Source organism: Pteronotus mesoamericanus, unplaced genomic scaffold, assembly GCF_021234165.1.
Source record: "Pteronotus mesoamericanus isolate MK-2021 breed Mesoamerican mustached bat unplaced genomic scaffold, CSHL_Meso_final contig_20, whole genome shotgun sequence".
NCBI lineage: Eukaryota > Metazoa > Chordata > Mammalia > Chiroptera > Mormoopidae > Pteronotus > Pteronotus mesoamericanus.
In genome coordinates, this window is record NW_026555085.1 from 63,803,673 (window position 1) to 63,827,627 (window position 23,955).

Consider the following 23,955-nt stretch of genomic DNA (forward strand, 5'->3'; position numbering starts at 1 on the left):
GTTTTTTTTTTTCTACTGTCCCTCCTACTTGGTTATTTACTAAGTTTGTCATGGCAGATAACGTAGTTAACAACAGAATTACAAATATTTTAGGATTCAAAGGCCATTCATTAGGTACTGCTGTAAATTAACAATGGTTTTGGGTACAAGTAACACCAACCAACAGTAACATAAATGGGTCTATTTGTCTCATGTAGTAAGAAGTCCAGAGATAGGTAGTTCGCTGGTTTTGGCTCCACAGTTAAGAGCTGAGGCTGACATTTCTGCAGTTCCCTTGGCCCTTCTTTCATGGCTCCAGCCTCTGCATTTAAGACTGGATGAAGGGGAAGGGGCAGGACCACTGGCATTTAACTCCTGTCTTACTTGCTAGAATGGTATCCCATGGCCACTCCTGGCAGTAAGAGGCTAGGAAATTGAGTTTTGTGCTTTTATAGTCTGGCAGAGGCAAAGGAAAATGGGGAGATACTGGGTGCTGGGTGAGCCAACCTACAGCATTTGCCACAGCTTTCAAATTTTTTTAAAGCATGATTTAATTCAATCTAGAAACAGCTGATGAGATACATAATAATTGTCAGAAAATACCGATATGAAAATCAAGCATAAAAATTTCCACTGTCAGTAATTGTACATTGTTGTATTGGTCTTTCATTCTCTGTTGGAACCAGTTCTAGTTGTTGGAGAACTTCTGTTCCTTCAATCAGTTGCCTAATATAGGAGAAAGTGGGTAATTAAGTCAGTCATACATTTTCACTTTTAGCTTATATTCCTAAATTGAGTCCTACCTAGTTTAGCTAAGGATATTTTCTACAAGTTAAATTAACATCAGTCATAAATATCTTAAATAGCTCTCTGTGTCTGTGATATCTGGGACCCTTCCAATCTGTTACTCTCACTGCCATCAAGGTGAAGTTTTTAAAATGCAAATCTGATCTCACTTCCCTGCTTAAAGCACTTCAATAATTTCCCATTATCCTCGCACTAAAACTGAAAATCTCCACCATGGCCGGCCTCCCACCCGCCTCCAGGGCTGCCTTGCAGCAAGCCCCCTTGCCCTCTCTGCTCCAGCCAGACACGTCCCGTACCTCAGTAGCACCTTGAACCCTTCCTGTCACAGTTGTCCCCTCTGCTCTTGCCTCCATCTGTAATGCCTCTGCCTGGTCACTTCCTGGCCTTCCTGCAGATCTTAGCTCAGTCACCGTTTTGTGGAAGTTTCCCAGACCCCTTCGTAGGGATTATCAGGGTTAAATTTGGCATTTATTTGTATGCTGCTTTGATTCACTTCTGACCCTCTTCTGAGGACAGAGATCATGCTTTTGCTCAAGGCTCAATGCCTAAGATAACACCTAGCACATAGTAGGCACCTAATCAACATCCACTGAATATATAAATAAAAGCTCAAAGCCATGCTAGTTTGAATCTCTGTAGACATTCACTAGCCATGAGCTGGAACTCGTGAGTGGAGCTAATGTTCTGATGGTTCTTTCAATTAAAAGAGAGCCCTAAACTTAGGACCAGTGCTTGCTTGGGCTGAGGTGTGGCTGAGGGGAAAGTGCAGTTTCCATTTCATGCAACTTTGTAGGGACATGGTCAGTGCTGACACTGATCATGCTCTAGTCATCTTTGTCGGCCTCTGGGCTTTACTTTTGCCTTCCCAATCAAACCATGAGACAGAGCAGGATACAAGGCATATTGTGAAGGTGAAGAGCAGGGAAAAAAGGACAGATTCACCTCTGTCCAAAGAGGATGTGACGCCAATTCTCCAAATTGGTTTCACAAATTCTGAAGGAGCTGAGCACCTACTGTGTGCACCTCTCCACTGTGATAGGTGTTAGGGCACAAGATGAGTGAGACCCAGTCCCTACTTCAGTTCACAGTGTGCCAAAGAGGACAACCAACCAGTTTCATTTTGGTAATCAGGGAGGTTTCTGACCTAAGCCTTGAACAGAATTTTGGCAGACTGAAGGGAGGCAGAATGAACAAGTAAGCACAGGCCTAGAGGCGGCTCTGGGAGTGATGGTACTCTGGTCTGCCTGGAGCTCAGCTGCCATGTTGACAGCTTCCAAAATCTACATCTCCAGCCCTCATCCATCTGGAGTACCTACTCCTGGTACTCAGAAGTTGCCACCTGCCTGTTGTGTCTTAATCTGAACCATAACTTGCCTATCCTGAACTCATGATCTCTCCCATATCCTTCTTGTATTCTTTTATCTTGGTGAATGGTGCCAACCATTCAACTGGTTCCTAAATCCTAGTTCCTCTAGACCTTCATTGCCCAACATGGGCACGTGTGGCTATTTAAATTTAATTAAAATTAAATAAAATTTAGTTCCTCAGTTGCATTAGCCATGGTTTAAGTGCTCAATGGCTGCATACAAAATTGGTTAAAATGAACACTGGATTGAAATTTCTCCATGTAATGATGAGTTAATGATTATCCCGATGGAGTGGCTGGAAAAATCTAATACTCAGAAAAATTCTAACACTTTACATCATTTCTTGGAAAACACTTCAATAATCAAGTAGAGATATGAAACACTGAAGTGATGAAAAGTATATTCATCATCCATTTTAGGTCCACATGCCTATAAGCATCTTGCTAATAATATTCTAACCTGAGATAGTTCCATATTTTAACTTGCTCAATAAAAAAAGTTACTTGCAAATTGGACAGTTTTCATCTATCCCTTCACAGTGTTTGTGGACAATTATTTAAATAGTTTCACCTCACTTCTGCATGTAAATATATCTAGATTATTAAGCACTATGGTATTATTCATAGTAATTAATAATTGATATCCTTGATGCTGAACGTAAAAGGACGGATGGATGGATGGATGGATGGACAGAAGATTACAATGGCTGTGCCTCCTAAATGGTTTCTATGGTTATTATAGAAAGTTTCTTACAAAATATCTATTTCTAAATATGTTTGTATTACTTTTGTTTTTAAATTCTCTTAGTTACCCATAGGCTTCAGACAATACCCAAATTTTTTGAACCACATTTTTACATATATGAATATAATATACACAAACTTACTATACACATACCCAAAAGCCACGTATTTTTTATCTAGGTAGGGAGTTGCTTGTAGTGTGATGTAGAACTGTGAACCATTGCTGTGACGGCCTTTGTTGACCATTCCAAGAACTCCCCTTTTATTATGAGGAATTGAAAAGTTTTCATCTAGAAAAAAACAAACAGTAGTAGGTCATTAAAATACTTCTATTATCTCGATAGACTGTAGCACGTAAAACACAAACAGAACCCTTAGTAACAAGGGCTCTCAATCTTCCTTATCAATACACTCCAAATTGCAAATACTCTGTTTGTTTCATATTACTTTCACTCAAGTAGGCTGTTAAAAAAGATAAACTGTAAAGTCCTGTTAGAACTATTTGAGCATTTACTAAGAAAATTAATAATGTAAAGGAAAGTATTTTAAATTAGTAATGTAAAAGGAAGCATATACTTCCCCGAGTGTTAAAGGTCAGTAAATTTCCTTGTGCTGTTTTATCAGTAGTATTTCATTCAAACTGCCAACCATGTGATAATTAAAAATGCCTCCGTTGAGAAGGCTTTCTTCTTTTTTTTTTAATGTTCTATTTATTTTTAGAGAGAGGGGAAGGGAGGGAGCAAGAGAGGGAGAGAAACATCAATGCGTGAGAGAGACAGTATCGGTTGCCTCTCGAGCACCCCCAACTGGGAAACTGGCCCAAAACCCAGGCATGTGCCCTGACTGGGAATCAAATCGGCGACCCTTTGGTTCACAGGCTGGCACTCAATCCACTGAGCTACACCAGCCAAGGCGAGAGGCTTTCTTGGACATGACTCTTTCCCTCACAGCATCTCATACAGACCTCTACTGTGGTCTTTATACCACTCTATGTAATTGTTTACATGATTGCTTCCTCTCTAGTATGTGAAGGCAGAGACCTTGTCTCCTTGTAGCTTTACCCCCAGGGCCTCCCTAGTACATTACCTGGCATACATGTGACCTTAACTGTTGATGATGAAAGGAAATTGATTTATGCTTATTTGTAGTAGTCTTTAAATAAATTTTAATTTTAAACCTGTACCTGTATGGATTGACCATGATTTTGTGGAGGGTGGGTTTTTTGTTTGTTTGTTTTTAGTGTAAGGTTAACAAGTAAAAAGAATTGTACGGCAGTTATTCTACCATTTTCAGGAAGTACCATTTCCAGCATAAAATAAGATTTGCTTCCACACTCAAAAAAACAGAAGGAAGTGGTGGGGGAGAGAAATCCAGTTTAGGTTTTCATTCAATAACTACAAAATTGTGGGAATATTGAGAAATGTGAATATTAACTGTCAATAAGATTTTCTTAAGTTGCAATTGCTGACTATTCTTAGGTTTCAAAGCTAAGCCAATTAAGCAATTAAGTCATATTTGTGATGGTTACTTTTACCTTGTTAAATTGCTAAATCTCTGAAATCTTATGAAAATAAAGCATTTTTGTATGAATAAGTATATAATTACATTGATGCTCCATATTCTTTTTAATGGAATAGAGAAATAACCCATTAATTTCACAGAAAATCACATGGAATAGAAATCTGCCCTAAGATTCAGTTTTGACAAAATGGTATTTGTCATTGCTCTTAGTTGTTATGATTAATTGTTCTTAAATTCTGTAAGTAATAGGGAAGAAAATTTATAGAATATTCGTAATGCTTTTATCAAAAATTTGTGGTTATGGGAGAACTTTTAAAAGTTTATTAACTATTTTTAAAATACTACCTGTGTGAAAGCCCATGTATAAAACAGATCCCTCTCACCTCTGAGAATACCTCTTCAGTGCCCTGTGGGACTCCTTAAGGGGCAACTTGAAAACCACTGCTATAAAGGGACAGAAAGCAAAACTGTTTTTAAAAGGTTTAAGTAGTCCCTGAACTACAAATTTAAAATGTGTTTGACCTGAAAAAAAATGTGTGAAAAATAAATAACTTATGTTGTTGATTCTTTAAGTACACAATGTTGACGTGAAACTTGAAGACCTGAAGCTGTGCTGCTCCCAGATGGCAGCGATGGCAGGGCAGAGGGAAACCACTCTGTGACTGACTGCCACAAACAGCTAAAGCCCTTGGGTGCAATTTGACCTGCTCCTGGACAGCATCCCATTTATTTGGGGTTGGGGTTGGAGAGCCATCCTCTCTCTCCCTATTCTCTCCATAGTTCCTGGTGGGGCCTTTGCCTGGAATAACAAGCTGCGGTGTTAGCCCACATAAACTTGACGGGAGCTGCAGCTAGGACTGGGCTGTTCGCACCTGCTTCGGCAGCTCACTTGGGGAATGAAGTGGACCCCCAGCTATGCATATTATCCTCTTAAAGATGGGAGCAAATGGCATAAGAGTCCAAAAAGGAATTTTATGAAGGTTATTTTATTTTTAGAGCAAGAGCAAGGGAAAGAGAGAGGGAGAGAAACATTGACATGTGAAACATCAGTTGATTGCCTCTTGCATGCCTCCCAACGAGGGACTTGGCCTGCAACCTAGGCATGTGCCCCAACCGGGAATCAAACCAGCAACTTTTTGGTTTGCGGGATTACACTCAACTGAGTCTTGCTGGCAAGGGCCAAAGTAGAATTTTTTTTCTTTAAAGAAGCTTTACTGAAAAATGGCTATCCTAATAGTATAATTACATTAACAGAGAGAGAGAAGCCCTAGCTGGTGTTGTTCAGTGGATTGAATGCTCTCCTGTCAACCAAAGTGTTGCAGGTTTGATTCCCAGTCAGGGCACATGCCTGGGTTGCAGGCCAGGTCCCCAGTAGGGGTGCACGAGAGGCAACCACACACTGATGTTTCTCTCCCTCCCTTCCCCTCTCTCTAAAAATAAATAAAATCTTAAAGAAAAAATAGAAATATTTTCCCACAAGTTAACAATATTAAAACGGGTAATGAAAATCCGAGGTTTAATTAAGTTTTGGTCATTCACTAAACTTATTGAATGCCTGCTGCATTCCAAGTACTGTTCTAAGTACTGAGTTCAACACTTTTGACTTATATAAAAACATGTAAATTTAGTCTGCTCACATAAATTTTTTGAGGACAGGGGAAAAAAAACCCCTTAAGTCAACAACCATTTTTCCTTTCTCCCCACTATGCCTGAGTAGGATAGTTAACTATTATAGATTATTTTAATTTTGTCAGCAACACTCAGTGGAAAGGAAAATGTAGATGTAAGCGATCTACAAAATAAATATTTTAAAGTAGGAGGAACAAAAATATATATATATATATTTAAAATTGCTGGGCAAAATTAGGGAAATTTAAAAAATGTTTAAAGTGCTAGCTAAATCAGAATTTTTAGTAAATTTTATTTCTAGGTCACATAACAGGCATGGACTTTCAATAAAAAGTAAAAGAAAGCTAAGAACATGGTACAGACTCAGAGCCCTCTCATCATATTGTGACTCAGGAGTTCCTGCCTGCCTCTGCCACATACAGGAACATATGGAATTGTAGTTACAGTTCTGTGGTTAAAACTAGTTTCATTTGTAACATACAACATTAAGAGTGAGAAGTGCTTGTTTGAAATAGAAATCAGAATTTATGTGAAAAATATCAGTTTCTGAATTTATTTAAAATAAAGCTCATTCTGATACAGAGATCAGAAGGGAGTGAGTGTGAGAGCTGAATGGTGTGATCTATAAAAGACTAGGACACAGTGGGAGGAATGGTGTGGAAAGATCAACGGGAGCAGGCCAGAAGGAATGTGGGGGTCTGAAATGTAAACATTATTTCAATTTCCAATAAAAACACCATAATTCAGGAAAAATAAAATAGAGCTCATTCTGATACTTATAACGGAAGTAACTTCTTTAAGTGTGGGAAACACATTGTATTCTTTCTGGTGAAAGTATAATCAGACTGTTTGGGAACTTCCATATAATTTTCTAAGGACTGTTGTATCAGTTAGAGCCAGGGGTGTCCAACCTGCGGTCTGTGGGCTACATGTGGCCCAAGATGGCTGTGAATGAAACCCAACACAAAATCGTAAATTTACTTAAAACATCCAATTTTTTTTGTGATTATGTGTCGCAGTGTATTTAATGTATGGCCCAAGACAACTCTTCTTCCAGTGTGGCAGAGACGCCAAAAGGATGGACACCCCTGATAGACAATCTGATCCCAATCCTACAATATCTATTTTTAAAAGCTACTGCTCTAATTTTACCATCAATGTTTTAATAACAGCTATTCACTATTTCTTGTTATAGAAAAGTAAATGATGTGTGAAAGCTAGCATTTTTTAACTGCTACTTTAATAAAATATTTAAAACATGTTGATTGTGTGTATGAATAGCCAAATGATTATCAACACTCGAATGGGTAAATATTTACTTACAGTATATTCTTTTTTTTAATTGTATCTTTTTCTATTACCATTTATTCCCCTTAAACCCTCTTCCACCTCCATGTACTCCCTTCTACCCCACTTATGGTATATTCTTAATTTTAAACAGTGGTGAAAAGGAGAGAATTGCAGCTATAGATAACATGGGTGAATCTCATAGACACTGATGAACAAAAGAAGCAAGACATAAAGAATGTCTACCGTATGATTCCATGTTATATAAGGTCAAAAATAGGCGTAACTTAACTATATTGTTAGGGATCCATACATAGGTAGTAAAACTATCAAGGACAGCAAGAAAAAAGTCAGGCTCATGGTTACCTCTAAGAGGGAGATGGAATTATTGAGGATGGACAAATGGGGGGCTTGTGGCACGCTGGCAGTTTTTCTTGACAAGGATGGTAATATGAGGGTTTGCTTTATAATTCTTCTTAGTATTTTTAATCCTCACCTATGGACATTTTGTTCATTGCTTTTATAGGCGGGCAGGGGGGGAGAGAAACATTGATATGACTGAGACACATTGATTGGTTGCATTCTCCTATGCACCCTAACTAGGGATCAAACCTGCAACCTGGGCATGTGTCTTGACTGGGAATTGAATCTGTGATCTTCTGGTCTACAGGACAATGCTCTAACCAACTGAGCCACACTGGCCAGGGCTATGATTATTATTTTTTTAAAAAGATTTTATTTATTTTATTTTTAGACAGAGGGAAAGGGAGGGAGAAAGAGAAGGAATGTGTGGTTGCCTTTCATGTGCCCCCCACTGGGGACCTGGTCTGCAACCCAGGCATGTGCCCAGACTGGGAATTGAACCAGCAACCCTCTGGTTTGCAGGCCAGCACTCAATCCATTTTGCCACACCAGCCAGGGCTATAATTATTTTTCAATTGTACAGTTATACTTTCTATGCACAGGATAAATGTCACAATTAAAAAAAATTCCTTAACTACAGAGATCATATTCAGTTCTTGTTTCTAATAAAAAAATAATTTTGTATAACTTTCAGTTGCATTATAGAGTCCTGACAGTACATCAGGCTCTGTGCTTTTTATTAACGTCCAGTTATATTTAAAGACAAGTAAATCTAGGGATCAGGCAAATAGGTTTTAAGTAATGTGTCTATTAGGGCACAAGCTAATATTAAGAAACTGGTCTATTTAATGTAACAAGGATAATACCGTATTTAAAAATATATGCCTTTTTTCTTTTGCTTTTCATATAAATGATCCTTTTTCTAGTCAGCTGAAGTGATTTGGTCACCAATCCTTCAAGGGTGGGAAGGATTAGCATTATTATTCAAAGAATACAAGGAGAAAAATGGGTTAATATTCATCTTCTACCATTCAACATAGGTTTTGGGAAGACAGAAAAAAAAAAAAAGGTCGTGATCCATAACAAAGCAAAAGACTTTCCTTAAGTTAAAATTAAAAAAAAAAAATTTAACCAATTTATAAAATAATCATATAATTAAGTTACATATGATTTATTTCATTCTTTTAAACTCACTGTATTAAGCTTAATAAAAGTGAATTTTGTGGTTGTAGTTGTTTTTTAACAAGCCCTGGGTTTTAATTCTGCAGCTCAGGGAAATAAGGTTCCAGGAGAGAATTGCGGAGGAAAGGCTGGCTCTCTGATGCATTAAGAATCCGCAGGGCGGGAAAGGAGGAGGGAAAGCCATGTTGAAGCTGTTTTGAGTGCTAGTCCTGGTCTCTTTCACAGTCACTCATCCTTCCTTGTGGAGCATCTCTCTTTTTCACTGAATTGGTTACCGGGTTCCTAATTCTGCACTGCCACAAACAGTAATAGAGACTTCCCTAAACACCACGGGCTTCCCCGGGCACCAGAGAAAAGCCAGGCTTTCATCTAGAGACCAAATCCCTGCAACAATCTAAAGGTGGGAACAAAAGATAATCAACAGAGGCATAGGGATGTCCAGAGGGGCAGGCAAGAAGCTAAGAGATCAATCTTCTTCTTGGACAGAAGGCCCAGATTGTCTGAGACTGTGCCTCCAAGCAGAAAGAGTTTGGGTGATCTGATAACCCAAACTCTTGGTGGAGAGGTAGGGTAGATTCTCATCAGGGATTAAGGATGCCAGGAAAGCTTCCAGAATATCCTTCCCCATCTGTACTGTCCTATTTTAAGATTAAAGTCATAAACTGCTCTGGGCCACCGCCCCACAACTCCCAGGCAGTTTTTCTTTCTTGTCCCACCGCACTCAGTTCTTCCCCTGGAAATAGTAATTAACACAGCACCTATAAGTTTATCTGTCTAAACATCTGCTTTCACAAACACACTAAAACCCTTGAGTGTGGAAACTTGGTCATATCACCTTCATTTCAAAGGCCCTAGCACCGTGTAGGCACCCAACTTAGACTTTCCTGACTTATGAGTAAATAAATGAATGGTGTCACTTACATGGTTTCATTTGATAAAGCTGCCTATACATGAATTTAGAAGCAAACTACCTTTTATTTTTCCCTTTCACTTTGGTCACTGGTTCAGGATTATCTTTAAATCTTTTCATTATATTAAAACACAGACACAAAATGCCACAGAAAAGTAATGTATAGTTAGTTATTATTTATTATTATAAGGCAAACGCCCTTTTAACTACCACTCAGGCCAAGAGAAAGAACTCTGTCAGCCTCCCCGGAAGTCACTTGTCAAGTCCCTCTCCACATCCCGAAAGTCACCATTCCCCTGACTTTCACATAATCAAGTACTTAATGTTTCCTTAAGTTTTACCCTAGGGAGTATAGTTTAGTCATTCCCATTTTAAAAGATTGTTATGCCTTTTAAATTTCTTTTAATCTACAGGTTCTGCCTCTAATCCTTTATCTTCCTTACACTTGATCTGTTAATTAACCTGAACTATTTAACCTAGAATTTCTCCCAGTCTGGAGCTTGCTCATCACACATATAAGCTACAGTTCAATATACTTATTTCTCTGTTCCCTGTCCTTTCAGTTTGGCTATAATACTTGTGTTGAAAATGCACATTTCTTTCACCTTGATTGATAAATCAGGAAAGCACTTGAGCCTAATAAAGTCTGCCCTGCTCAAGTGCAGTTTCCTGTGAGAGAAACACCTCTGGGTGAATGCAGAGCTGCTCCCAGCTGAACTGAGCCGGGCTGCAGAGGAACACACATGCCTCAGACATCCACCACTGTACCTCAGGTCCCTGTATCACGAGCAGCGTCCATCCACATCTGGGGTCAAAACTTGCCTCCAATTTCAGCAAACACTCCTTCCACCCGTTCAAAGTCACTCACAAGCTGCAAATGTTCCCATGCTACCTCTACAAATGAAAGGGAGTTTAAAAGGTAGAGTACCATATTTATTATACTGTTTATGGGTTTCTTAACCCTATCATATATGTAAAAAACTCTGTTACTGTTTTTATTAGCTTACTATCTTATTTTTTAATGTGTCACTGAGAAAGTTTTTTTTACCTCATTTTTGCCATAAGTCCTATGGTTTTTAATACATGATTTTACATAGCACAGAGATCCTTAAGAATACATTATGGCAGAATTGGTTGTATTTCTTGCAAGTTGGCAGCTGGGTCCAGAAGCTTAATCAGACTCCTGTTCTATCCATTTGGTAGTGTCTTCTCTCAACAGAAGGCTCATAATGTTCTGGTGTCTTTAAGCGAGAAATGACATTTCTTGGGGTTTTTTGAAGGTTTTTTTTTCCCTGTGTCTATGAGGTTTGTTTTATTTTAATTGTTCAGATACATTAGTCTCCATTTTCCCACCACCACTTTCCCCCGCCCCATCCACTCCCACCTCCCACCCTCAACCCTTCCCCACTTCGGCTTTGTCCATGGGTCCTTTATACATGTTCCTTGATTTGACTCCTCCCTTTCTTTTCTCCTCTACCCGCCTCCCTCCTTCCCTCTCATTACTGTAGGTTTGTTTTTTCTTTCAGTGTTGCTGGTTATATTTTTCTTGCTTGTTTGTTTTGTTGATTAGGTTCCACTTAAAGGTGAGATCATACGGTATTTGTCTTTCGCCCCCTGGCTTATTTCGCTTAGCATAGTGCTCTCCAGTTCCATCCATGCTGTCATGAAGGGTAGTAGCTTTCTTTTTTTCTTTCTGCTGCATAGTATTCCATTGTGTAAATGTACTATAGTCTTTTGGTCCACTCATTTATTGATGGGCACTTAGGTTGCTTCCAGCACTTGGCTATTATAAATTGTGCTGCTATGAACATTGGGATTCAGAGGTTCTTTTGAATTGGTGTTTTGGGATTCTTAGGGTATAATCCCAGCAGTGGAATTGATGGGTCAAAAGGCAGTTCCGTATTTATATTTCTGAGAAAATTCCAAACTGTTTTCCGCAGAGGCTGTACCAATCTGCATTCCCACCAACAGTGTACTAGTGTTCCCTTTTTTCCACAGCCTCGCCAGCACTTGTTTGTTCATTTGTTTGTGCTGGCCATTCTGACCGGTGTGAAGTGGTACCTGATTGTGGTTTTAATTTGCATTTTTCTAATGGCTACTAATGCTGACCATCCTTTCATATTTCTCTGGGCCCTGTGTATGTCCTCCTTGGAGAAGTGTCTGTTCAGGTCCTTTGCCCATTTTTTAATTGGATTGTTTGCCTTCCTGGAGTGGAGTTATGTGAATTCTTTATATATTTGGGAGATCAAACCCTTGTCCAAGGTATCATTGGCAAATATATTTTCCCATATGGCTGGTTCCCTTTTCATTTTGTTGATATTTTTTTTAACCATGAAGAAGCTTCTTATTTTGATGAAATCCCATTTGTTTATCCTTCCCTTTGTTTATGTCTCTTGCTCTAGGACCTAATAAGTGAATTTGGCAGAAGAGCTGCATACAAAATCAATATTCAGAAATTGAAGGCATTTTTGTACACCAACAATGAAATATCAGAATCATAAATCAGGGAAAAAAAATCCCATTTGCTTTAGCAACAAGAAAAATAAAGTACCTAGGAATAAACATAACCAAGGAGGTAAAAGACCTGTACTCAGAAAACTATACAACACTGCAGAAAGAAATTAAGGAAGACATAAATAAATGGAAATATATACCATGTTCATGGATTGGAAGAATTAACATCATCAGAATGTCCATACTACACAAAGCAATTTATAGATTTACCACAATCCCTATTAAAATACCAATGATGTATTTCACAGATGTAGAGTAAACATTTAAAAAAATTATATGGAACCATAAATGACCCCAAATAGCTGCAGCGACTTTGAGAAAGATAAACAAAGTAGGAGGGATCACAATACCTGACATCAAACTATATTACAAGGCCACTGTAATCAAAACAGTCTGATACTGGCATAAGAACAGACACATAAATCAATGGAACAGAATAGAGAGCCCAGAAATAAACCCATGTCTCTATGGTCAATTAATATTCAATAAAGGGGGCAGAAACTTAAAATGGAGTAAAAATATCCTCTTCAACAAATGGTGTTGGTAGGGCTGGACAGCTACATGCAAAAAATTGAAATTTGACCACCAACTTACACCATGCACAAAAATAAACTCAAGATGGGTAAAAGACTTAAATATAAGTTGCGACACCATAAAAGTCCTAGAGGAAAACATAGGCAGGAAACTCTCAGATATTTCACGCAGCAGTATTTTCACCAATATGTCCCTAAAGAAATGACATTTCAAAACAACAATCTAAATGCTAGGAGTGTGTATCACTACTGGATTGTTGTTTGTAGACCAAGTCAATGGACACAGCTAATATATAGAGAGAAGATACTTCTTGAGTTTAAAAGGTATTTCCCATTCAAATTAAGGACTATGAACCACTTTACATATTAGCCTCTATCATATTTCTTCTGTCCCTCCTTCCCCCCATAGTGAAAATCCTGATTCTCAGGAATGCAGGAAATAATGAAATTAAAATATCCCTTAATTACTTATTTTTTCCCACATTACACATACAATAATCTCAGAACAACAGTATTAATAATACCATCACCAGTATGACTGAAAATAGTTTTAAAATTTTTTCACATGTTCTCCCCATTTTTCTTTCATTTTTTAAATAGGTTAAGTATATAGACATTACATGTCATACTTTCACCCTTTTTAAAATTTTAGTTTTACAAGTCATTATACAATTAATCCTCACCACCGATCCTTAAAAGTTCTTTTACTTTGGTTCTGTGAAATTCATCTATAGTCACTACTCAGGAAGGGCTCATGGCAACACTATTCCCTAAAGTTTTTCATGTTGTTAACTCTGTGTGCCCTTGAAAATTCAAATTCAGTTTGGCCAGACAGCAAATCCATAGCTCACATTTCCTATCCTTGAGCATCATGAATGTATTACTCCATTTCCTTCTGCCATAAGAATATGATATCAAAAGATGTGATGATAATCTACTTTTCTTTCCCCTGTAAATCACTTGCTCTTTTTGCCTACCTGCCAAAAGAATTTTTTTCTTTTTCCTTAATGTCCAATCATGTTACTAAAATATGCCTTGGTGTTGGTTGTTCTGGTTCAGTATTGTCAAGTAGCAGCGTGACTGAAAGAAAAGTAGCTTCAGGCTTTTATTGCAACCACACTTTGATGTTTTGCTCCCTCTCTTTCTCCTTCCCTTCCCCTCTGTCTAAAAATAAACAAATAAAACCTTTTTAAAAAATAACCATGAAACTTTTTGCTGCTCGTTTTTATGTAAAATTAATTTCCCTACACATTTGGAAGCAGGTGTGGTTTTAGGTGGAAAGCAGCTTCTCCAACTTCAAAAAGCTCCCTTTTGGGCTATTTTCATACAGTGTTCAACAATATAGCAGCTTGCTTTCTGAGATTTCCTAGTTCTGTTTCCATTCCTTCTTTCTCACTCTTGTCCCTATGTCCTGCATAATTTTGATTCTATTCCAGGCCATACCTCCTCAATATGAGCCTGTCCCAGAAGAGAGCCATTTCAGATCAGTTTCAAGAGCTCACAGAGGTTAGACTGCTCTAGCCACTTCAAACCTTACTGTGGGCCCCACGCATACACCAGCTGTTGGCTATTTTGCGGTTCCATTATTCTCAGGTCTGTCAGATGCCCTGCTTATTCTAACATAGATTTCTGTTGGCAGACTGTGGCCATTGGCAGTCTATCCTCACCTGTTTGTACTTTGGAATTCATATAACTTAGCTGTCACATAGTTTTGTTGTAAATGTTATCCATGGGTTTTCAGTTTTTCTATCTAATTCTTTTGTCTATTTTTATTTTGGGGTTTTAAAAAATTAAAAAACTATGCCATCACCATTACCATCTTCCCAGGATACCAGACAGCCTAAACCACAGGATAATCAAGGTACCAATACTGAGAATGGCAAATTACAAGGTTTAAAAATATCCATTCCCATTGGCCCTACAATCCTCATTCTAGGAATTTATCCTAAAGAAATAATATATTTAGGAAAGTGAAAACATGTGTGCACAAAACTGTTCTGGACTAAGCTGAGGTGCCATTTTTAACTCCCACTTTTAGTATGTTACCCCAAACACTATCTTATTTGTATTGCCCTGTCCTGTTAGATTTGAATAATCAACTAATATGTTACTGATAAAATTTAAAGATACATACCTTCAAAAGTTGGTCCATAAATCGACTCTCCACCATCTCCTTTTCCTGCCACTATATCTGCAAAATAACAATAAATGAACATTATAATTCTGAAACTAAAATGGAAAAGACAATATCGGTAGGGGGAAAATGCTTTAAATGACCATTTCCCTTATACCAATCACTACAGTAATTTTTATACCTTCAAAATATTACTATATTGTTTTCACTTGCAGTTTATAAGCACTTTTACATTCAATACCCTGGGTTTTTTTTCCTAATAACTCTTGGAGGTAGGTTAAATTATCATTCAAAACTTTGAAATGATGAAATTTAAATTATAATCTGATACTACTTTTTACAAAGGTTTTCATATAAATTCTACTTACTTCACAAGTTATTCCATAGTCTATCCTGCTTCTCAGGAAAATAAAAGGATTAAACTGATAGGATAAAATAGAAACAGTAAGATCTTTTTAGAGCAAAAATAAAAATAGATGATTTTAAAAGAATTAATTGTTCAAATTTTCATTCCTTGGAATCCCAGTATTTTGGAAGTGAAGCTCCTTTATAGTATGATTTTTTTTAAAGGTATTTGTATGACCTGTTTTGGATTATATACATATTTTGGCTTGGGCAATGCTCCTATGATGTAACTCCTCCTCTACCCACAGTTAAAAGGGAAGCAAACCTAAGTCTAATGAAACTAGAGGTCTCTAAGGTCTGACTGCTGTGCCTCCAGCCTCCGCAGTACCTCTTTACATCCTAAGCTCTCTAATCCACCCTCCTTGAATACAGTGTGCAATAAGTATCCAATGAAGGGCTGTGTCATTTTAACTCAGTATGAACAATTTATGTCTAAATTACTTATGCTAGTTTAAAGATACCTAATGCAATAGCAAGCATATAGAGAGAATTTATGCAGGACAGAGCATGTAGCATTTAAATTATACTATTTCCAAGCTGGTTCAGAAGTTAATTGATAAACCTGAAGTCTCCAACCCCCCTCTGCCTCATACTCTCCCATGATTCACCCAGAGCCCTCAGCAGCTCTCAGGAGCATGCTGCAATGGCTGAAGGCTAGATCCAGAAACAAGGATCCCCCAGCATCTATCCCTTCAGATCCTAAAGTTTGCTTTGCTCAGGAAAATCTGTCCAGATGTTTCCCCTCCCCTGCAAACACATAAACACCAGTGACACTCCTTCGTTCTCTCTGTCCAGCAACCACCCTTACTCTTGCCCTTTGCTTTTAGATCTCTCAGGTGAATATCTCAAGAGGTTCTTCTGAAGACAGTAGAACTTGTGGGAACCACAGATAGAGAATCCTACCAAAGTGGCTTAATGACTTGATATCTTCACTTTGTACTTTAGAAATGAATAGAATGTATGTTTCCCATTTAGCTGTTTGTTTATTTGTTCATTCATTTACTCATTCTTTCAACAAAATTTTAAATTGATTTTTTTTTAAAGAGACAGAAAGCGGGGAGAGAGATAAACATTGATGTGCGAGAGAAACGTTGATTGGTTTCCGACCCCACCCCACCCCTTTATGCACCCCAAATGGGGATCGAACCTGCAACCTTTTGGTATATGGGATGATGCTTCAACCAACTTAGCCACCTTGCCAGGGCTCAACAAACACTTTTTAAGCACCTATTATAATATACCAGGCACTGCTCTTGAACCTGGGATACAATAGTGAACAAAACATAAAAATCTCTGCCCTCATGGAACTTATATTCTAGTGAAGAGAAACAGACAATACATTAACTGAGAAATACAGAATAGTATGCCCAGTGGTGGGGGGAAAAAAAGTAAAGAAGGAATAATAAAGCAGGATAAGGGGACAGGAAAGCAGCAGTGAAGGAGTTAAGGAGAGAGGTGTGGAGGGAGGTGATCAGGTAAGTCCTTGCTCAGGTGAACTCTGGACAAAAAACAGAAACAGATCAGGGGGTGTAGCAAGGGGATACCTGGAGGACTAGGTGGGTAGAGCGTGCCCCAGGCAAAAGAAACATAAAAAAAATCAAGGCACATGTATGCTTGACGTGCTTCAGAAACAGCAAGAAGCTCAGGGTGTGGAGCACAGTAAAGGAGAGGGATGTGTCAGCTGATGAGAGGGACTGGGGGTGGGGGTTGAGGAGTGAAGACTATGTAGGACCGATTAGTTCCAAAGGGCAAGCAATAATGCCTGGAAGCATCCTAAGGCATAACACAAAACCACATTCAGCTCCCATACTACAAAATTCTACACACAGCCCTGTGGGAGTCTGACATCCACAAGAAGATGTGAACGTTTACAGAGCTTGGCACTTTCAATATATCAGGTCATTGAAACCTCACCACATCCTGCGATATCATGATTATCCCCATTTTATAATTAAGAAACCAATTCAGAGGTGCTAAGTGACTTATTCAACATGGTACAACTTGCACATAAGAGTTTGGATTTGAACTTAATAATCAGAATTTTTTTTCCAAACACATTAACATTGCTGCTTCGCTATTTTGAATACATGACCCAAGATCTAGCCCTGACCAGGTAGCTCAGATGGTTAGAGTGTCCTCCCAATACACCAAGGTTGGAGGTTTGCTCTCCCGTCAGGGTACATAGAAGAATCAACCAACAAATGCATAAATAAGTGGAACAAATCCATGTTTCTCACTTTCTCTCTCCCCTCCTCTCTCTCTAAAAGCAACACATAAAAATTTTTTAAAAGATCTGTATAGTTTACTATTAATATTTGGAAAAATTACTTCAAGTAAATAAACAAATAACATGACCCACTTTTCCCAAATCTTACTCTGGGAGTCCGGGAGAGTAAGGGTGCGGGGCAGGGAGGTCTAACCAAAAAGCAAAACTGAGACCAAAAAAAGGGCATAGCAACTGGGAGCCCAACATATAAGAGTCAACACTGAACTAAGTATCAGGATATTGAGACCCTTGAGGACTGTTTTATACTAACAAAAAATTGAAAACAATCTACATGTTCACCAATGGTGAATTAATTAAATTGGTATAGCAATATAATGAAAAATTAGGCAGATCGTAAAAATTTACGTTTATGTATACTGACACAGGAAAACACACAGCATGTAAATTAAGTGGAAAAATAACAAGGTTAGATAACAGTATTGGTGATCTGCTGATCTGATCTCATTTTGGAGAAACTCAGGGGAAAGTAGCTGTTTTACATACAACATACTCAGATTAAATCTACATTTTTCTCCTCATCAGCCTCAGAGTGTTCCAGATTGTAGAAAAATAATTACACATTATTTTAAACCTCTGCATATTTCATCAGTTCAAGCAAATCTCCTTCCACACTAAGCCAATATTTTCTCCATTTTGTGTTTACATGTTATATTTATTTTTTATTCTTTTACCTTCAACCTTGTTTTTAATTGAATTTATTGGGGTACCTTGGTTTATAAAATTCCATAGGTTTCAAGTGTACAAGTCTATATGTCATCACTGTGTGTTAACCCCCCCAAGTCAAGTCCCCTTCCATCACCCTTTATCCCCCCCCCTTCACCCTCTTGTACCTTCCCTCACCCCCTCTTTCCTTCTGGTGATCACCATACTGTTGTCTGTGTCTACGAGTTTTGTTTTTTCCTAAGCCAATTATTTTTAAATTGCTGACTGATTGCTCCCTATGGGATATTTCCCAAAAGGCCTCCCAAATTTAATTTTGTGCTGTTAACCAGGCACCTAGTCTGTGTAAAAGCCAAAAGACTGACCTGAAAAGAAAGCAGAAAGGAAACCAAAATGCTCTAGATCAGCGATTTTCAACCAGTGTGCCACGAGAATTTTTAAAACATGTAATACCTGATTATTTGTCAGGGGCACTGAACTTTTTTCCTTTAAACTGTCAAATAAAAAAATGACAACAGCTAAGACAACAGCCATCCAGTGTGAATGAATCAAACTTATGCCTGTTTTTTTGTGAGATCAGCAAAAAATACATTTTTTGGTGTGTTAAAAAATTTTAGTACTTAATTTATGCATGCCATGAGATGAAAAAGGTTTAAAACTGCTGCTCTAGATCTTATTTTTCAGTTGTAACAATGTAACATCTTTAGTAAGAAATAAGTTGTTTTCCATTTATTCTATTTTCAAATTTCCACTTTTAGTATGTTTCTTAAAAGCACTCTATTTTCTAGGTACACTTATTTATTTAGGTAAGCATTTTAAACTATGTAATTAAAAATATGCTATCCTACTTTATTATATGACTTTTTATTTTAGATTATTCCTAGTAACATACTTTAGATTTGTCTATTTTAATAGGGAATTTTTAAAGAGTATGAATATCTTAACTCATTATTTGGTCATATGAAATATCCTTTAAATCTATAGAACGCCTAATATTAAATATATCTAATCCTATATACCATATTTTGCTGTGTATAATGTACACCCACATTTTTGGCCCAAACTTTCAGGAAAAAAAACTTTCATTTTAATTTTTTAATTCAATTATTTATTTATTTATATTTAAAAACAAAACCAATTATCATATTCCAGGGTATTATTTTGCATAAGAATATCGTTATTGCTTTCTAGAGTTATACTTTTAGTGCGTAAGCATAAAAAAAGAATGAAAAATATTTATATACATACAGAAATGTTACTACTCATGTATAATGTGCATCCTTATTTGCCCCTCAAAAATCTGGGGGAAAAAAGTACGCATTACACATGGCAAAATATAGTATATTTCACAAAGGGAGATAAAATTTTGGACATTCTGATTTGATGTTGCAGTTGGGTTGTATTTAATATTTTAAACTCACCTCCTCCTTGTATCCAACCATTCTGTACTATTCGATGAAAAATTGAACCTGCATAATGTAGCTTGATGCCACTTTGAGAAAACCCTGCTTTTCCTGTGCATAAGACCTGAAAATTTTTACATGTTTTGGGACATGCATCACTGTACAGCTAAAAAAAAAGATTAAAGGTTTTAAAGGTTAAATATTTTACATTTTGACAGTTACAGATTCCCACTCCCCCCAACTTACTAATGTAACAACAATAACAACAACAAACACTCTTACCTCAAAAACCAATCTTCCAATTGGATAAAAATCAATAGAAACATCCAAGAACACAAAATCATGCTATTAAAATTAAGGAGAAAAAGATAATGCAGGTCAATGTCTTGGAAGAAAATTTTAGAAATGACCAAAAATAAGACAATCATGTTTTTATTGGTAAGATGTCAACAGCATTAACACTGGAGAATGTAACAGCTAAAAGAATAACTTAAAGAATTTTGTTTCATTTTTTATATCAAGGCTTTACAACTGAAATAACATGCTTTTTAAAACCCTTCAGCAGCAAAGCTTTGAGTAACATTAACCTGTCACCAAGCCTGAGAACACATGGCCTAGATATCCACTCCATCGCAAACTAGGTGTGGAAAGGAACATCAGGCAGTCCCTTTGGGAAAAGAAGGAGACTGGGAATTCTTTTCTTCCCTGATTAATTTTGGGAAAAGAGCCAATGAGAGCACCATGGATTTGGTTACCGTGTGTTCTGGATTTTCGGAGACAGCTCAGATTAGCTAACCAGAACCAGGCCAGTCTTTCTATTGGGAAAATAAGGCCACTAAATCCATGGCAGGTGTGATTCCAGGGGCTGGGAAGAGAGAAGCTGTGCTTTTGGTGCGTGCAATCATGTCCTCATGTTCTCAGAGGGTCCCCCGCTCTTGTTTTCAATTGACATCCTTTCTGGTACAGATGACTAACACTTGTAAGATCCTGTCTAGCCCTACAAAAAGGCATCCAAAAGGAAAGCACTCGTTTCTATCACAGTAGCATTCACTTAGGGAGCAGAGCACATCTAACAGAATACATTTCAAATCTTACATACATAAAAATGCCACCTGATTTAACAGGGGACATTAATTTGCCCTGTCCTATTCCTTAAGAATCTAGGAAACATAAATTAAATCACATTTAAATGTATCCTTATTGTTAATTTATGTCACTCTAACCTTTTCTTTTTAAAGACTGAAATAATATTGTGCATTTTGATATCCATACTAATTATAATCAATTTGTGCCTCTCAGCTTCTACACTACAATTTCTTAATTATAAAAGATTATAACTTAAGAATAAAAGGCATAATGTTGTAAACTTTCCAGGCTTAGGAGGAAAAAGAGGATCTACTGAAGAATCATGATTCCTTGTGCAACAATATCTTATCTTTACAGGGTTGTCAAGAGTAGATAATTTTGAAAATTCTAATGAAAAGAGCAAATAAATGCAGCACAAGATAATGTCACCTAGCAACTAAACACACAAACATAATTATGTAGCATATTTCAATCCAACCCAGAAGTAAACAAGTCCCTGACTCGGTTTTACTCAGCAAGAAAAATTTACCATTAGCATGGGAAGGAGAGGGGACACACAAAACTAAGGATTTTCTCCAGAATCTAGATCCCTTCTCTTTCCTGCCGCTAATTAATTCAAGCTGTCATTATCTCTAGCCCATATGGCCGCTTTCCAAATGGCTGTTTCTGCATACCCATAAAAGTTTTTCCAAAAAAGCAAAGAGATTATGTCATATTCTTTATGAAAGTTCTGTTGGCTTGGCTTCCTTCTAGATAAAATCTAACTTCTTAATTGAGAATGGATGGTAAGTTCAAACTTTCTTTAACACACGTTTGGGTTTTCTTCCTAGTTAACAGCTGAACACGTATCCCATTTGGGGAATTCCCCCACAAGGCCCCACCACCCTCCGCAGAACCTAACGGGGCCAGGTTCTCCCTCTCCCCTTCCTGTGAGAGCCAGGGTGCTGGGACATGACCTGGGCTCCACTAGTTAGGCGCTCCTGCCTGGTCCTTGGCTCTCCAGAGAGCTACAAAGACACAAGGCCAGCTGAGCAGTTATTCTTAGTGCAGATGGCAATTCAAACCCAGGCCAGGGGGCACTCATGGCTGCCCATTCCCGGGGCATGGCTCTGCCCATCTTTTCCTGTTGCCAGGCCTTCCTTGGTTTCTACCTGCTTTCCCAAGCAGGCTCTCCAGCTTACCTGTCAATTGTGAGGTTACCAATATCATTTCCATACATACCTTTTTTCCTTAAATCAATCTGAGTAGCTTAGTATGACTGACACCCTCATTTCCCCAGCCTTGTTTCCCCACTAATTCTGGTCTCCTTGCTTTTCCCAGTTATTTTCAGAGGACACCATGTACTTCTAGGCTTCTGTCCCTCTGGGAATTAACTACTAGGAACATTATATTCCTCCTCACACCTCAGAGTTTCTGGCATTTTCCAAGTGTATTGTTTATTCAGTCAAAAGTTAAATGGGCACCTACTGTTTCAGATTCCTTTAAAGACAGTGGTTAAACAGTGTTGTAAGTTACTGGTCTTTGCCTTTGCATGGCTCAGAAAGACACTGTGTTTTTCTATGGGCCCAGGTCACCATGAGCAAGAAGTGATTTTCAGTACATGGTAGCTGTTGCTACAAAATGGCTGAGCAAAATTACAAAGTGCTTTTATCTCTATTGCCATCCCACTCTGACGTGTCTCTTGCTCTTTGGACCTCAGACATCATGACTGTCTTCTGCCACTGGAAACCCCAATACCATAGTTTGCCTACTCTTGCTCTCACGAACTATGTCATGCTTTAAAATGTCACCTTTCTTCTCAAACTTTCCATTCCCTTAGTGCAGTAGCTTTCACTTAGGTGTTAGAAGTATTAATTAAAATACTCACTAGCCCTGGCTGAGTGGCTCAGTGGATTGAGCTCTGACCTGTGAACCAAAAGGTTACAGGTTCAATCCCAGTCAGGGCACATGCCTGGGTTGCAGGCCAGGTTCCCCAGTTGGGATTGTGCAAGAAGACAACCAAAAAGATGTATCTCTCACACATTGATGTTTCTCTTCCTCTCTTTCTCCCTCCCTTTCCCTATCTCTAAGAAATAAATAAATAAAATCTTTTAAAAAATATTCACTAAAAGTGAATGAGTGACAGACTTGACCTTCCCTAAGGTGGAGTCTTTATATTTTGAAATGAATAATAATGCATATAAACCCTATAGGGGTGTCCAGCCTTTTGGCCTCTCTGGGCCACAATGGAAGAAGAAGAGTTGTCTTGGGCCACAAATTAAATACATTGTAACACATAATCACACACACACACAAAATCTCATAATGTTTTAAAGGAAATTTACAATTTTGTGTTGTGCCGCATTCATAGTCACCTTGGGCCACATGGGGCCTGCAGGCTATGGGTTGGACACCCCTGCAGGGGCGTGGAAATGTTAGAACAGGGATGCTCCTGCCTGCTGAGAGATATGCTTGTTTAACGCACTACCAAGCCAAGCTCTGCCATATTATACAATCCTTTGCAAACCTGGTCTCTTACTCTTTTATATTTCCTTCATTAGGCTATCAGTAAATAATGCTGAATCAACATAAATCATCAAAGATGCCAGTGTTTTTCTTTAAACGTTAGTATAACTTGCCTTGGTGTCTCTTGATAATTTAGCAGAATAATCCACAGTAAGTGCCTCATAAAGTGCAAGGGGCTTAAAATCAACTATATCCCACACCTTGTGGGCCCATTTCTGAAGATCAAGTGCATCACCCAGGAGCTGATCATTAATAAAACACATGACATAGGCAGAATATTCCCAGACTTCATTCTTAAGTTCCTATAAAGGAAAGGAGAAAAAAAAAAGTAACAAAGAAAGAAAAATGAAAAAAACTTTCTAACCCCACAAGCCAGAGCTTGGGTTCAACCTGAGAACTGACTCTTTAAAAATATATGTTTCTTATTACTTTTGAGAGAAAAAAGAATGTAAAAACATTTTTCAAGACTCTGACATCACCAAAAAAAAAGAATGATCTAAAAGTAATCTTAAAAATGGTAAGACCATAGAAAATAGATGGTAATCTGGTAGTAAAAATCTGTGGGTGTAGCAAGCATGGTATAGTAACTTGAAAACAAAAGGCAATCTCTGGCGGTATATTTGATGCACCTTTTACTGTG

General features: G+C 37.9%; 1 protein-coding gene across 5 annotated transcripts in view; it reads right to left on the bottom strand.

Annotated features, from left to right (window-relative positions):
* Positions 1-184: 184 nt before the first annotated feature.
* The window catches only part of PPIL6 (peptidylprolyl isomerase like 6), a 29,683-nt gene continuing 5,912 nt past the window's right edge, over positions 185-23,955 (bottom strand). For 2 of the 5 annotated variants that reach the window (XM_054569812.1, XM_054569810.1), the window contains 6 exons: positions 23,429-23,617; positions 20,007-20,069; positions 19,743-19,890; positions 14,970-15,026; positions 3,051-3,186; positions 185-705 (listed from right to left, as the gene is read on the bottom strand). In XM_054569812.1, coding sequence (XP_054425787.1) covers positions 594-705; positions 3,051-3,186; positions 14,970-15,026; positions 19,743-19,890; positions 20,007-20,069; positions 23,429-23,617 — 705 coding nt within the window. In that variant the 3' untranslated portion in view covers positions 185-593. Of the gene's footprint in view, positions 706-3,050; positions 3,187-4,800; positions 4,862-10,212; positions 10,683-14,969; positions 15,027-19,742; positions 19,891-20,006; positions 20,070-23,428; positions 23,618-23,955 lie in introns of those variants that run through there. The other 3 variants (XM_054569814.1, XM_054569815.1, XM_054569813.1) reach the window with 3 other exon arrangements.